The sequence below is a fragment of the Canis lupus genome, chromosome 11 (assembly GCF_048164855.1).
Source record: "Canis lupus baileyi chromosome 11, mCanLup2.hap1, whole genome shotgun sequence".
Lineage (NCBI taxonomy): Eukaryota > Metazoa > Chordata > Mammalia > Carnivora > Canidae > Canis > Canis lupus.
Window position 1 is genome coordinate 61337314 of NC_132848.1, and position 16357 is coordinate 61353670.

The 16357-nt window shown below is 37.1% G+C and overlaps 1 protein-coding gene across 4 annotated transcripts in view; it reads left to right on the forward strand.

Moving 5' to 3' along the window:
* Positions 1-16357, forward strand: part of VRK2 (VRK serine/threonine kinase 2) — a 215714-nt gene that overhangs the window by 165133 nt on the left and 34224 nt on the right. For all 4 annotated transcript variants that reach the window (XM_072768449.1, XM_072768452.1, XM_072768448.1 and 1 more), the window contains one exon: positions 15026-15158. In XM_072768449.1, coding sequence (XP_072624550.1) covers positions 15026-15158 — 133 coding nt within the window. The remainder of the gene's footprint in view (positions 1-15025; positions 15159-16357) is intronic.

Consider the following 16357-nt stretch of genomic DNA (forward strand, 5'->3'; position numbering starts at 1 on the left):
GCATATAATAAGCACTCAATAAATAAATGATGAATGAACAAGGAGTAAGTGAACAGGTTAATACATAAATGAATTGATTAATTAGTTATTCAATTTTCAGTAGTAACATAAAGCGAACCCAGTAGAGCTGGATGTTGTATAGCCACATATAGCAACCAAGGCATCTGTACCTTTCTTAAATTCCTATTGAGAGAAATCTGTCCAGTGTCAAAAAGTTCATTAGTATTTTATATAGTATTTTATATAGCCATTACCAGTGTTTTTTGTTTTGTTTTTTTTAATGGATAGAGCTCTGCCAGCATATTCATGAAGAGAAACCAAAATATGGGGCTGCTATGGGTTAAATTGTGTCTCCTCAGAAAATGTTGAAGTCCCAACCCCCAGTATCTGTGAATGTGACCTTATTTGGAAATAGGTTAAGATGAGGTCATTAGAGAAAGCTCTAATCCAGTACGGTTGAGGTTATAAATGGGAAAACTTGGACATAGAGACAGACCAGACATGAATAGAGGAAAGACAATGTGAAGAGATGGGAAGAATGCCTTGTATAAAGCTGAAGCACCTGAGCTCACCAGAAGCTAGGAGAGAGGCATGGAGCTGATCGTCCCTCACAGTGCTCAGGAGGGATCAACCCTGTCAACACCTTGATGGCAAACAGGTAGCCGTGAGGACTGGGAGACGATACATTTCTGTGATTGCTACCCAGTTTGTGGTACCTTGTTAGAGCAGCAGCCCTGCGAAACTAATAGAGGGACATAGATAAATCTTTGGTTGGAAGTCGAGATAATACATTTTCCAAACAATTTTAATAAAAATCTCAGGATAGCATTTTCTTTCATATAAGATGCTAGCACTTTACCATGAATACCAGTTTATTTTGACCATATGTGGGCAGCAGGATAGGGGGAAAAATGGAAAGGGGGAAAAGTGAGAACAGAGGGGAGAGAAAAGTCCCCTCTTTTATTTTGCCTAGGGCCTCTCTGGACTGAGCCAGATCAGCTAGTGTTTCTAATATGATTTATTCTTACACACAGGATCTCCAGGCAGTTAATTTTTGTCCATGTGTGGTGGGCTCTTCATGATAATAGACTGCTTGTTTATTATGGAGCTAAATGTCCTTGTTTAGAATCAGAAGATTAAAAAAAAAAAGGGTGATGGGGCACCTGGGTGGCTCAGCCCATTAAGCATCTGCCTTCAGCTCAGGTCATGATCTCAGGGTCCTGGGATTGAGCCCCACGTCAGGCTCTCTCTGCTTAGCAGGAGTCATCTTTTCCCTCTCACTTTCCCCTCCCCCCCAAAATAAATAAAATATTTTTAAAACAATTTAAATTTAAAGAAGGTTGGTTTACCTTCTTCTCATCTCAGGCAAAAGGTTTATTTTTTTAAAGATTTTATGTATTTATTTATGAGAGACACATAGAGGCAGAGACACAGGCAGAGGGAGAAGCAGGCTCCATGCAGGGAGCCTGACATGGGACTCAGTCCTGGGACTCTGGGATCACACCCTGAGCCAAAGGCAGACACCCAACCGCTGAGCCACCCAGGCATCCCCAAAAAGTTTAATAGAAGAAGATGGCAACTATTTGAATAACTTTCAATATAGATTCAGTGTAGAAATAGTTAAGGGTGTGAGCTCCAGAATCAGACTCCCTCCCTGGCTTTGAGCTCTGGCTCTGCCCCTTATTAGCTGTTTCCTTTGCCATATTATTTCATCTGCCTGTGCTTCTGTTTCCACATCTGAAAATAAGGATAATAGTCCCTCCCTCAAGAGGGGGAAGAATCAAATGATTTAAACATATGAAAGACCTAGACAAATATCAGGCACATAAGAAGCACTTAGTAGGTAACAGCTAGAAAGTAATTTCATTATTTTTATACTCACGATGAAAGAATGCCATATCTTCATTTTCCAAGAATTCTTTAGATTTATGAAAACGACATAATGGTGTTCTGGTTAGATATTAAGAAGATGGTAATAAATTGGATTTATTAAGTGTAGTTCTGCCGCGGTGTGTAGATGTGTAGTTTGATATGATAGACATCCCTCCAGTTGTAGGGACCAGAACATCCAGGGTCTGTCTTCTATATAAGGGAAAATATTTCACATTTTAGGAGTGTATGTGCACTGTAAATATAGGATGGCCCATTTAACAAATTACCTATTCCCAAGAATATGGTTCCCAAGACAGTTAGTGCTGTTGAAAAATTAGTGTTTTCCTATAATCAATGCATGCTTTATCGAGTGTCTACTGAATCCCACTGGTCATATTATTTGTATTTCTAAAGGCCAGATGCATATACGACCAAAGAATGTTTGAGCATCCTGATTCACGAAAGGCTATATATAAGGGGTTCGTTTGTTTGTTTTTTAGTTAGTATGGGAAAATGGCACTTTTGGATTCTGAGTCACCTCATTAAGCTGCATAAATTGGATGGGTTAAGATGTAACCCCATTTTAGGGGCTGTTCAAAAACTGTGGAACCCCAGGGGACTGTATGTATGAATGGCATTGGTGCTGGCAATCTCAAATGCTGTCTTTGAAATCAGGGGAGTTTTTAGTTAATGTAGAACAGGGGGCGGCTATGTTGAATGTTGGTTAGCTGTGTTTTATGTAGATATAACTTCCATGTGGTGAACGTGTTTATAATATTATATCAATGACAAATCATATCAGCTAACATTTTGTATCTATTTACAGATATACGAAGCTCTGAGAATGCTTACCTACATGCTGAAAGGTCTTTGGTTCAGATTTGATTTAGACAAAAAGGAAGACCATAAATTGGATGTAATTCAGATTATCCTCCCCATTGTCTGTTTATTTTGTTAAAGGACAGACACAAATTATGTGCTTTGATATCACATTGGAAATTCGGAAGAAAGGATAGGTTCTTTCATATAATTCTTGTAGGTTCTTTCATATAATTCTTGAGACCTTATGTCAGAAGGACAAATTGGAAAGAGACTGTAATTGGAAAGGTTTTCTTTTGTGGGTGAAAGGCATTTTTAGTAAAGAAGCAATTGCTCACATATGATCTATTGAGGGAATTTCCCCCCAAAGTCTGGAAAGCATATTAAGTCACAGCCCTATTTGATCAAATGGGCTTTCACATATTGCTAAAAGAAACAGGCTGGAATAGAAAAACAGGTCATGGGCTCAAAATGTGAGTATCACATAGGATACTTCTAAATACCTTGGTGTTCTGTTATGATGCTTGAATCTATAGCACCATTTAAAGGAGCCATAGACTTGGGCCTGATGGAACAGTAGATGCCTCGAAGAGTTCATAAGAGGTACAGCTTGTCTGCCTTTTCTTCATATGTTAACTTCATGGACGAGTCTTTAAATCTCTCATTCTCAGTCAATATTACATATAAAGGAAACAGGACAAAATTCCAGATTTGAAATAGAGTAGGTAGTTATGAGATCTAAGAGGGGAAAAAATCTCCCAACACATAAAACAGATTTTTTTTTTTTTTAAAGAATAATCGCATGTTGCATCCATCAGGAAACAAACTGCAGACTTTTTATAGCTCAGATAAGGTCAGGCTATCGTTTTGAAAAATACATCTTCATGCTTATTCTAATAAGCATCATGTTTGAAAGTAAGCTGGCATCTCAAAAGTTGCATTATTTTGTCTAGACTGTATAGTGGTAATATGACATAACTGGCAAAAACAAGGTAGGGAAGTTGAAAAAAAAGTACTATACAATAAAAATAAAAAGCACAGATTTATATCAAAATGTAGTAGCATCTCTAAGGTTACATACAGGTTTTTAACAGACACAAATGATGTTTATGAACATAAACATGCTGCTTACACATTGCATGCTTCGTTCCTCTTTCAGCACATAGTGATTTTCATTAGTAAGCATTTAGTTTATTGTGAAGATTTTCACATTATAGTATCTTGTTGGAAAAATAGGGAAATATTATACCCTATTCAAATAAGATAAATGCTGGCTTTTTTTAAAAAGAGCCTTTAGAGTTGCTGAATAAGTCTATGTTCTTGATAGAGTTTTAAAAGTGTTTTCTAAATTTCCATTTAAAAAAGTCATGAATAGTGACTGTCTCCCTCCATAGTATAATATCCATCAGTCCCTGACAATGAGAGCTTAACAGACACGTTTCTTGATACAACATGTGTTAAGTAAAAGGATTTAATTGTATAAGTGTAAATTATGAGATATGACAAAAATAGTTCTTAGAAAGGGAATCCCATTTTGGGGGCTGAATATACATCTCTAACGTATAATCAGTCTGCAAGGGGAGGTAAAGTAGTAACGTGAGCTAATGGGTGGCCCATCCCACTGGGCAATGACATTTGTTCACATTATGTCTTCCTTCTTCCTGTCTCAGCTCCATAACCTCTTGCACCCATTCCCCAGCTGACATTTTTCTTATCCATCACATTAAGTGTTGAGAAATGCTTCCATTTGAGCCAGTCTGACCCCTTGGTACGTAGGACTCCTGGTTGCTTGGGGGGCAGGAAGGCAGCCGATTTGACTCTTGGTGGGAAAGAGGTCCTTTACTTTTTTTCCATCAACTATGAATATGTCCCTCAATCTTGCATAAACTGAAAGAACCAGGAACTAGTTGGGTTAGAGTGTTAGCCACTAACCAGCCAGTTCACTTTTGGTACAAAAATGAATAAATCATTTTCCATCCAAACCACCTCTTCCTCCTGTTTTCTTTCTTCACTGAACCCTCACTGGTGTGGAATCCAGCCACATCATTTTTAGAGTTGTCATTGGTCCTCTTTTCCAAGAACCATGGTTCCCCTTTGTCTCCCTTCTTTTGCTCACCAGGGTCCTAGTCTGCCCTCCCATTGCTCTTTGCCTAGACTGTTGTTACCCACTCTTATTCTTTGCTACTTTTTCCTCATTACGGTGCTGCCGGTACTGATAATACTATTTCTTGCCAAAAGCCTCTGGTGACTGTCATTTGCATATAAAAATTATGTCTCAGCTTCTTAACATGGTTTTAGAATCTTTCAGTGTAAGCTGATGCTAGCCAGCTTTTCTGACTCATGATGTATTTCCAATAACCTCTGTATTCTCGACCTACACTAACCCGTGCCCTGGTTTTCCTTCTTGGGTTACCTCTTTTTTGCTGTCCGCATTTGTGGAAATCTTAGATACTTGTCAAGGCCCAACTCAAATGATTCTTTCTCTGAGCCCCTCAATTAGAAATAAACTCTTCTTGCTCTAAAATATTACTAAATTTAAATCTGCTGTACTTTTCTCAAAGTAAATGTTATATTTGAACCTGTAGATGCACTTATATCATCTCTTTTCTCTGTGAGACATATGGAAAAAAAAACTCAGCTTCTGATCAGACTGATAGAGGTTCACTTTCAACTTTGCCCCTTACTCTAAGTTTGTTTTGCACAGAGTACCTAACTTTACTCATTGTTTTCTCATCCTCAAGATATCTTAAAATAAACCCCTTTTAGGGTCATGAGGGTTAAATGATTTGACTTCTCTAAAGCACTTCATGCTTTCACATGGCAAACAATAAATATGCATTCTTTTTTTTTCTTTAAATAAACAATTCTCGATAGTTTATCATGCTTGGCACTCAGGTGTCTACTGAAAAGAATTTACTTCAATTTTTCCAGTTATTACCATCAAGTCAAATCGATAAAAATTTACTTAAGCCTGGGCAGAAGGCCTTAAGAAAAGGTACTGTCATGGATACAAATATGTATACAACATTATCTTGGCCATTTGTCCCTCTGGAGCTTATAGTCCATAAATGGGGAGCCAGGGCTTAAATAAAGGAAAAGCTAGGGGTCCCCTGGGTGGCTCAGTCAGTTAAGCATTCAACTCTTGATTTTGGCTCAGGTCATTGATCTCAAGGCTGTGAGATTGAGCCCCTCATTGGGCTCTGTGCTGGGCATGGAAATTGCTGAAGATTCTCTCCCTTTCCCTTTGTACCCCTCCCCGCCCCAGGGAAAAAAGAAAAGCAAAGCTAAATAACTCGATTACATTTTTAAGTAGTAAGTCTGTGGGACACAAATGAAAACCCAGTGAGTTTCTTTGTGGTTGAAGGAATGTACATACCACAATAGGATTCAGGGGTGAGTGGTGAACCTAGGAATTGTGAAGTGTGAATCCAAGGTTGTGATAGGAAGCAGAGAAGAGCATGTTGGGCACCCCTAGAGGTGTGCTGGATTGAAGACAAAGGCGCTTCTTCCCATGTAATTCACTGCAAAGAGGACTTATCACAGGGTGTTCTGTAATCATTGGTTCTACCTATCCATTTGGAAAAATAAAGCAGTGTAAGAGCCTTCCCACATTTGGAAACAAAGGTGATGGGAAGTGAAGGTTTAAGTGCAGAACTTGAGAATGTGGCATATATGGATACAGATCTGGCTGAGTAAAGGGGGAGAATGTTTGAGACAGTCCTGTTCAGTATAAGAATGTTGGGTTCTTCATGGACACCAAAGTCTAATTTGTTTTCATCTTTATTTGTTTAGTGCTTTTAATGAGGACTATGATTTACAGGCCAAATTGTGCCAAATTCAGATCTCAGAGGGTCAATGCTGAGACGGAATTAGGAGTGCAAGGCCTTACAGGGGGAAAGCAAGTATATTACCAAGGAAGGAGGAAAAGAGAAAAAACAGGATTGGACAAGCAAAGCTTTAAGAGTGGGATGTTGACATGACCCATGTGATAGGAAGGGGGGACAGGAAGAATTGGGCTAGGAGAGCTCAGATTGTGATACAGTTCTGACAGGGAACACCAGAGGGGCTCCTGGGTGGCTCAGTTAAGTGTCCGCCTTTGGCTCAGGTCATGATCTCAGGATCCTGGGATGGAGCCCTTGGGGGCTCCCCACTCAGTGGGGAGTCTGCTTTTCTCTCCTTCTGCCCCTCCCCCCTGCTCATATGTGCTCTCTCTCTCTCTCAAATAAAATCTTAAAAATAATTAAAGTGCATTAGGGAGCTAGATATTTACATTTTCCTATACCTAGTATGATTACAATGCAAATAATCACTTCCTACTTGACCTTGGTACTATTGAGTTTCCCACTACAGGCTTGTCTAGAACTAGGGATATTATATATATTTATACTGAAAGTGAAAAATATTAACTAGTTGTTATTTTTTATTTCATAGAAAAAAGATAATATTTAAAAAGTTAACTGGAAAGCAAGTTTTATTTTAGATTAGGGGTTGGCAAACTTTTTCTGTAAAGAGCCAGATAGTAAATATTTTAGGCTTTTATGAGCTCTGTGGGCCACATATGGGTCTCTGCTGCATATTCTCTTTTTTTCTTTCTTTTCTTTTTTTTTTTTTATAATCCTATAAAAATGTAAAAATCATTCTTAGCTCAAGGACACACAAAAATAGGACCTAGACTGCAAACCTTATTGTGGATTAAGTTCTGCTTAAACTTATTTTTGACTCCAACAAAATTTCAGAAATGGACAGAACCCCAAATTCTATACTATTTTAAAAAAGAGAGAATGGACTTTGATATTATATTGGCATGGAATTGAATCCTGCTTCCGTCCTTTACTAGCTCTGACTTGGACGAGTTAATTAATTAGTTACTGGGGTGCTTGTCCTCCTCATATGTAAAGTGAGACCCAGTGCTACCTAACTGGGAGATTGCCTGTATTTAATGACATAATTTGTGAAAAGTACTTTGCCCAGTGATTATCACATAATTAGGACCTCAACAAATTTTCTTCCTTTATTCCCTTCTTATCTTGTTTGACAGTATCTCCCAGTCTTTTCTTTCTTTCTTTGAATTGTTCTTACAGAATTCTAGATTGTTTTTCTACCACCAAATCTTCATAGAAGCTCTCACTTTGACCTAATTTGTATCAAATTAATTTATAAACGTTTTGATACCTTGGGACAAATTATTGACATACACCAAAATCTCTACTTACCAAATGCAGTCACTCCTAAATTTCTTCAGTAGTGTGTCAAGATCTGTAATACTGATAGATGCTAGCAGTAAAACTTACAAGAATTTTAGAGACTATATCTAGTTCTCATAGAATATAAATATTCTAAGCCATATACTGCCTTAGTAGATAAAAAACAAATTGAAAAAACAGGAGGGGTTATATAGGGTGGTGGAGATAGTTGTTTTATCACTTTGCTCGATAGCATTCCATGATTATTTTGAATCCTGCCCACAACTCTATTAAGACCACTGACCGGGGATCCCTGGGTGACTCAGTGGTTTAGCGCCTGCCTTTGGCCCAGGGCATGATACTGGAGTCCCAGGACCGAGTCCTACATCAGGCTCCCTGCACGGAGCCTGCTTCTCCCTCTGCCTGTGTCTCTGCCTCTCTCTCTCTCTCTCTATCTATCTCTCATGAATAAATAAAATCTAAAAACAACAACAACAGCAACAAAAAAAACACTGACCATGCACCCAATATTGGAGCACTAAATAAATAAAGCATACATTAACAGATTAAAGATTATCACCTATAGACAATAATGCAATAATATGAGGTTCCAGTATCCCATTTTCAATAACCAGTAGATCATCCAGGTGAAAAACAATGAGGAAACATTGGGCTTAAACTACATGTTAGATGAGATGGATTAACAAACATATACAAGTCATTCCATCCAACTGCAACAGAATACACATTCTTCTCAACACACATGGAACATTCTCTAGGATAGATCATAGGCCACAGAATAAATCTTAATAAATTTAAGAAGATTGAAACTAGAAGTCAATTATAGGAAAATTGGAAACTTCACACATAGTGGAGATTAAACAACATGCTCCTGAATTACTAGTATTAAAAGGGACATCAAAGAATACCTTTAGATAAGTAAAAATGGAAATACAACATACTAAAACTTTTGGGAGACAAGAAAAGGAGTTCTAAGAGGTAAATTTATAATGATAAATGCCTACATTAAGAAAAAAGATCTTAAGTAAACAACCTAACTTTATACTTAAAGGAACTAGAAAAAGAAGAATAAGCACAAAGTTAGTAGAAGAAAGAAAATAATAAATTTCAGAGCCAAAATAAATGAAATAGAGACTAAAAAGACTAGAAAAGATCATTGAAACAGCGATGACTTTTTGAAAGAATCGACAAAATTGGAAAACCTTTAGACTAAAAAAGAAGACCCCCCCCCAAAAAAAAGACCCCAATCAATGAAATCAGAAATGAAAGATGAGACATTGTAACTAATAAAGTCTAACAATAATAAGAAACTACTATGAACAATTATATGCCAACATATTATATATGCTAGAAGAAATGGATAAATTTTTAGAAACATGCAACCTACCAAGATTGAATCATGGAGAAATAGACAATCTGACCAGACCTATTACTGGTAAGGAGATTTAAGTAACAATCAAAACCTGTCAACAAGGAAAAGCCCAGGATCAGATGACGTCATTGGTGAATTCTACCAAACATTTATTTATTTATTTATTTTTTATTTTTTTTTTATGACAGAGAGAGAGAGAAGGGCAGAGACACAGGCAGAGGGAGAAGCAGGCTCCATGCAGGGAGCCTGATGTCGGACTCGATCCTGGGTCTCCAGGATCACACCCTGGCCAAAGGCAGGCGACAAACCGCTGAGCCACCCAGGGATCCCTCTACCAAACATTTAAAGAATTAATATGAATTCTTTTCAAACTCTTCCAAAAAATAGAAAAGAGACACTTTTATTTATTTATTTATTTATTTACTTACTTACTTATTTTAAAGGAGACACTTTTAAACTCATTTTAAGAAGCCAACATTAGGGATCCCTGGGTGGCGCAGCGGTTTGGCGCCTGCCTTTGGCCCAGGGCGCGATCCTGGAGACCCGGGATCGAATCCCACGTCGGGCTCCCGGTGCATGGAGCCTGCTTCTCCCTCTGCCTGTGTCTCTCTGCCTCTCTCTCTCTCTCTCTCTGTGACTATCATGAATAAATAAATAAAATCTTTAAAAAAAAAAAAAAAAAAGAAGCCAACATTAATGTGGTATCAAAGCCAGACAAGGGTACTACAGGAAAAGAAAATTATAGGCCAATATCCTTGATGGCCATAGATGCAAAAACAGTAAACAAAATATTAGCAAACCGATTTCAGCAGTACATTAAAGAGGAATATATCATGATCAAGTGGGACTTACTCCTGGGATGCAAGGAAGTTCAAAATAAGCAAATCAACCAATGCAATACATCACATTAACAAAATGAGTGCTAAGAATCCCATGATCATGTAAATAGATGCAGAAAAAAATTGACAAATTTAACATCCTCTCATGATTAAAAAGTCTCTAAAAATTACATAGAGAAGGAACATACCTTGGGGCACCTGAGTAGCTCACTTGTTTAAGGGTCTGACTCTTGATTTTGACTTAGGTCATGATGTCAGAGATTGAGCCCTGCATGGGACTCCACACTGGGCATGGCGTCTTCTTAAGATTCTCTTTCTCTCTCTCCCTCTACCCCCCTCCAAAATAAAAATTAATATTTTTTTTTATAAAGAACATACCTTAATATAAAAAAGGCCAGTTAGGACAAGCCCATAGACCATCGTAATCAATGGTAAAAAGCTGAGTGTTCCTCCTTTAAGGTCAGGAAAATGACAAGAATGACTACTCTCACCTTTCATCCCAGGAATAAGTCCCACTTGATCATGATATATTCCTCTTTAATGTGCTGCTGAAATTTGTTTTATTCAAGAATGACTACTCTTACCATTTTTATTAGTACCGGAAGTTTTACTTAGAGCAATTAGACAAGAAAAGTAAAGTCATTCATGTTGGAAAGGAAGCAGTAAAATTATCTCTGTGGAGGACATGATATTATATAGATAGAGAAAACCCTAAAGATTCCTCCAGAAGTCTATTAGAACTAAATGAATTCAGTAAAGTTGCAGGATACAAAGTCAGTATGCAAGGATCAGTTGAATTTCCATACACTAACAATGAGCTATTGAAAGGGAAAATTAAAATAATTCTATTTATGATAGCATGAATAAGAATAAAAGATTTAGGAATAAATTTAACCAAGAACATGAAAGACCTATGTACTGAAAGCTATAAAACACTGATTAAAAAAATTGAAGAAGACACAAATAAATAGAAATTCCATGCTGATGGATTGGAAGAACTAAAATTTTTAAAATGTCCATACTATCCAGAATAGTCCACAGACTGTTTAGTCCTTATCAAATTTCCAATGGTCTTTTTCACAGAAATAGAAAAACAATTCTAAAAATTCTTTGGAACCACAAAAGGTCCTGAGTTGCCACAGCAAACTTGAGAAGGAAGAACAGTGTTGGAGGCCTCATACCTCCTGATCTCAAGCTGGATTACAAAGTTCTAGTAATCAAAACGATATGGTATGAGCATAAGAACAGACATGTAGATCAATGCAACAGAATAGAGACTCCAGAAATAAACTCATGTGTGTATGGTCAATCTTTCACAAGGAGCCAAGAATATATATAAGGAAAAGATGATCTCTTTTTAAAAAAAAAATTTTATTTAAATTCAATTTGCCAACATATAGTGGAACACCCAGTGCTCATTCCATCAAATGCTGTCCTTATTGCCCATCACCCAGTCACCCCCACCCCCCTCATCCTCCTCTTTTGCAACCGTTTGTTTCCCAGAGTTAGGAGTCTTTCATGGTTTGTCTTCCTCTCTAATTTTTTTTCTTTTCCCCCACTCGGTTTACCCCTGGGAAAGGGTAATCTCTTAAATGGTGTCAGGAAAACTGGACAGCTACATGGAAAAGAATGAAACTAGGCCCATATCTTACACCATACACAAAAATTAACTCCAAGTGGATTAAAGACTTGAACATAAGATTTGAAACCATAAAACTTCTGGAAGAAAACAGGAAAAATCTCCTTGATACTGGTCTTGGCAGTCATCTTTGGATTTGACACCAAAAGCAAAGGCAACTAAAGCAAAAATCAACAAGTAGGACTACATCAAACTAAAAAGTTTCTGCACAGTAAAGGAAACCATCAACAAAATGAAGAGGCAATTATAGAATGGGAAAAAACATTTCTGAACCACCAGTGAGGGTATAGCCAATATATGCAAAGAACTCATACAACTCAATAACAAAAGCAAAGCAACCCAATTAAAAAATGGGCAAAGGACTGGTGTAGATAGTTTTCCAAAGAAGACATCCAGATGGCCAACGGACAAATAAAAAGGTACTCAGCATCACTAAATCATCTGAGAAATGCAAGTCAAAACCATAATGTGATACCAACTCATTCCAATTAGGCTATTATCAAAAAGACAAGAAATAAGTGTTGGTGAGGATGTGGAGAAAAGGGAACCCTGGTGCACTATTGGTGGTAATGTAAACTAGTGCAGCCCCTGTGGAAGACAGTATGGAGGTTCCTCAAGAAATTAAAAATAGAACTACCCTGTGATCCAACAATCCACTTCTGGGTATTTATCCAAAGGAAATGAAATCACTATCTCAAAGAGGTATTTTTACTTAATGTCCCCTATGGGGAGTAAAATGGTTACCATATGTTTTCTTTACTATATTATTAGCTTCTTGTCCTTATATTAAATGTAGACCCTGCTTTGCCCTTCAGAGTTGGTGCAAGCCAATACCATCTTGAGGCACATACCTCCATGATGATCAAGAAGACCTTCGTGTTCCCCTTCAGCTTGACTAAACTTTAGAACAATTTTCTTTCGATTAGAGGCCCCTGTCCCTTTTAAAAAATTTATCTATTTATTTATTTTAGAGCATTTACCTTAGAAAACTTGAAATTGTAAATTCTTTCTCTGCGTCTTTGAGATGTACATCTTCTCCCAGCCTCTTGCCAGTTTTAAAAGCTGGGAATGTCTTTCTCAAGGACCTGGGAGCCACCCCCTTTAAAATATATTCATTAAGAAAGTTTGTGCCCTTGTGCCCTTGTCTCTGAGCCTATACTCCAAATAACAACATGGACAGCCTAGTCACTCTGAACAGCCTCCCCTTAACCTCCTCCAGTTATTTCACTAGCTCACCCCCTGCACTTAAAAACTTGCCCATTTTTTGTTTCAGTGGAGTTGAGTTCAAACTCCCTACCCAATTGCAGTAGTCACTCTCTCTTATGTAGTAGCTTTGAATGAAGTCTTCCTTGTCTGTGTAACTTGTCCAGTGCAATTTCCCTCTGACAGTGATTGAATGTGAAGATTCCGGTGTCATCTTACTACACAAATCACATAATCTCACTAGGCTTCAGTTTGTACTTGAGTAAAATGGAGGTAATGGTACCCACCTACAAGATTTCTGTGAGGATGCCATAGGTCAGTGAATATAAAGCTCTTAGCATGCTATCTGGTGCATATTAGGCACTCCGTAAATTTTAGGCCTGATTTTTTTTTTTTTTATTTTGAACTACCGACTGCATGAAAACTTGATAGGTCTTTTTTAAAAATTTTTAAATATTTTTATTTAAATTCAGTTAGCCATCATTAGTTTCAGATGTAGAGTTCAGTAATTCATCACTTGTATATAACTCTCAGTGCTCATCATATCACATGCCTACCTTAATGCCCATCATCCAGTTACCTCATCCTGCCTTGTGCCTCCCCTCCACCAACCCTCAGTTTATTCTCTGTAGTTAAGAGTCTCTTATGGTTTGCCTATAGATCTTTTTTTTTTTTCAAATAGTAAATTACTCTAGCATATTTAAAATGTTTCCTTTTGCTGAGTTACCAGTATGTACATTTTCAGGATATCTACTTCGCGAAGTGAAGTCTATTTAGTTCTCAAACTAAATAAAGTGCATCATAAATAGTGAAAGCAAGCAACCAGTTACACATCTGATCCTGGAGTCTAGTTATTTAGGGCAGAGGGATCGGTTACTTCTGAGGCCATGTTGAGAAATGGTGTCTGTGGGCGAGAGAGAGAAAACTGAAATATCATGTTTCCAGACACTCTAGCAAGCTATATTCTCCATCAGATGAAGAAAACTCTGTGCTGTTTATATTTTGAAGGTCAAATTATCTCCTCCTTAGGCTATCGTAAAACCAGAAACTTAGAGACTTAGATTTCATACTAAATTTTCTTTTAATGGGTATTCTATTTTAAAACATAGGTTGTATTGCAATACTCTGTTGTCTTGAAGCTCTATCATGAAATGTCACCTCAGTCCCCCAATTTTAAAGAAATATATGTGAAACAACACATTTAAAAATTTTTAACTGCTTTCTTTTTGGAGGGAGCATGGTAACAGAGTTGGGGACTCCTCTGTTCTGACTACATGTGAGAATAAATGTCTAGTATCAGTTCCCTATTCAGTGCATGCTATATCTGTAAAACTACTTCTCCCCCCTTTTTTCTCTCTCCAAAAGTAATCTGAGAAAAATTCACTTGAATTGCCATCTGACTTTTAACAATCTATATTCTGTTTGGAGACCCTGCTTGCAATTCTGACCGACTTACAAAGATAACAGTGATGATATGGATCGGTCTGAAAGGCCAAAAGTACTGCATTGATGTTCCATTCTTAAATACAGACAACATGGTGGTTTCTTTCTCTCTGTCTCTTTTTTTTTTTTTTTAAGAGTCATTACCTCTTACAGTCTGTTCACTATTTTTATGCTTCCTGTTAATGGAGTTTCCTATAACATTGGGTTTACATTTTTAGATTATTTGCTCTCCTGTCCCCTCCCTGCTTGAAAACGTTTATGTTTAGGGGAGGGGTTAAAAGAAAAGGCAGATCTCATAAGCTGTATGAATACAGATTAAAAAAAAAAAAAACTATTGTAGTTTATGATATCTGGATGCCCACCTGCAGGGAAGGGAATTTAGGAGTAAAATAAAAAGGACTAAAATCTAAGTCAGCTCAGAAACAAGATATGCCCATGATGAAGTAAGGATTTAAGCTGAGAAGTTAGTTGTTATGACCCCCAGTTGTACATATTTTATCCTGAGGCACCATTTGGTTTAATAAAATGTAGATGTGAGGCTGTTCTTAACCTATCAGTTTCTTAAGACTTAATTATAAAGGTTATATTTTCAGAGGACAAAAGCATTATTCATTTCTCTGTTCATGTCTTCCAGGTTTATCTTGCAGATTATGGACTTTGCTACAGATATTGTCCCAATGGGAACCACAAACAGTATCAGGAAAATCCTAAAAAAGCCCATAATGGGACAATAGAGTTTACCAGCGTAGATGCCCACAAGGGAGTAGGTAGGTTTCTTTTTTTCTGTTTCTTAATGTTATTTCAGAAGAATGATTAAAGAGTAATAAGGCCCATGATATGCCCTTTGCATAGTCAGTCTGAAGAGTGAGAATGTGGACGAGATTTTTATCACAAGTACTGAGTTCCTGTATGCCAATGAATATTTTTCCTAACAGGGGGAGGAGACAGATTGTGACAAGTGAGAAGGATGTGGCAGGATGTCAAGTAAACAAAACTTGATGCTGATTTGGGCCAGGAAATCACTAGTTTTTATAGTTTAAATTTGGAGGTCAGCAAGTGAGTTTGTATGCAATCACCACTATTAACAGATTTGGTAAAGGTGCACATGGGAAGAATTATTCCTGTTTTTCACCAGGCCCTTATCAGAGTTTTTAGAAGATACCATCCCTCAACAATAAGGAAATCTTTTCTGAAACTATAAAGTGTTAACTTGTGGAAATCTCTCCTAGTCGCCTTTCATATATCTTACTTATTTAAACTCACTTTGATGGTATTGGAAACACATTTGCAGGTAAATTACATACATAGTCCTTTTATTGGATATTGATTGTACTGCCTTGCATTCCAAGGCAGACTTAATTCAACAATTCCCTAATTAGTTAAAGTCATAACCTATGTCTTGTATTCATTTACCATTAATTAAACCTTAGCTGTTTATTACACTGCAGTCCAAATCCAATAGCCGACCCAGAAAGCCATGGAAAAGGAAGTAGGAGGTCAATATTGAAAATATATGGTGCAGAGTCTCACTGATGGTTGCTTTGTTCACAATCAATATGGTCAATGCAACTGTACTTTCTTAGTTGCTCTGTCAGCAAGACAAAAAGTCAATTCTAATGTTATGCTAGTAAAAAAATGGTGATTATTGAAAAAGTTTGCCTTTCAAAATCATATTCTTTGTAAACTTTATTTATAAAAGTATTTTCAAATATGCTAAACCATAAAAATAATTTAAAAACAGTGTTGAAAGGACTCCATTTCACTAAAAGACAATTAGACATTTGCACTTGTTAATGGCTGTTGAACTGTTACCCTAAGCTGATACTTTCTGAGGAGTTTTGGTTGGTGCAAACAACTGTATATTATTGCCTTTTCTGTTAAAAGGACCATTGACCATGTAATATAGAGGGCTTGATCATTTTCCAGAGCAATTAAAACCCACACTACTGTAAGGTAAGCCAGTAAA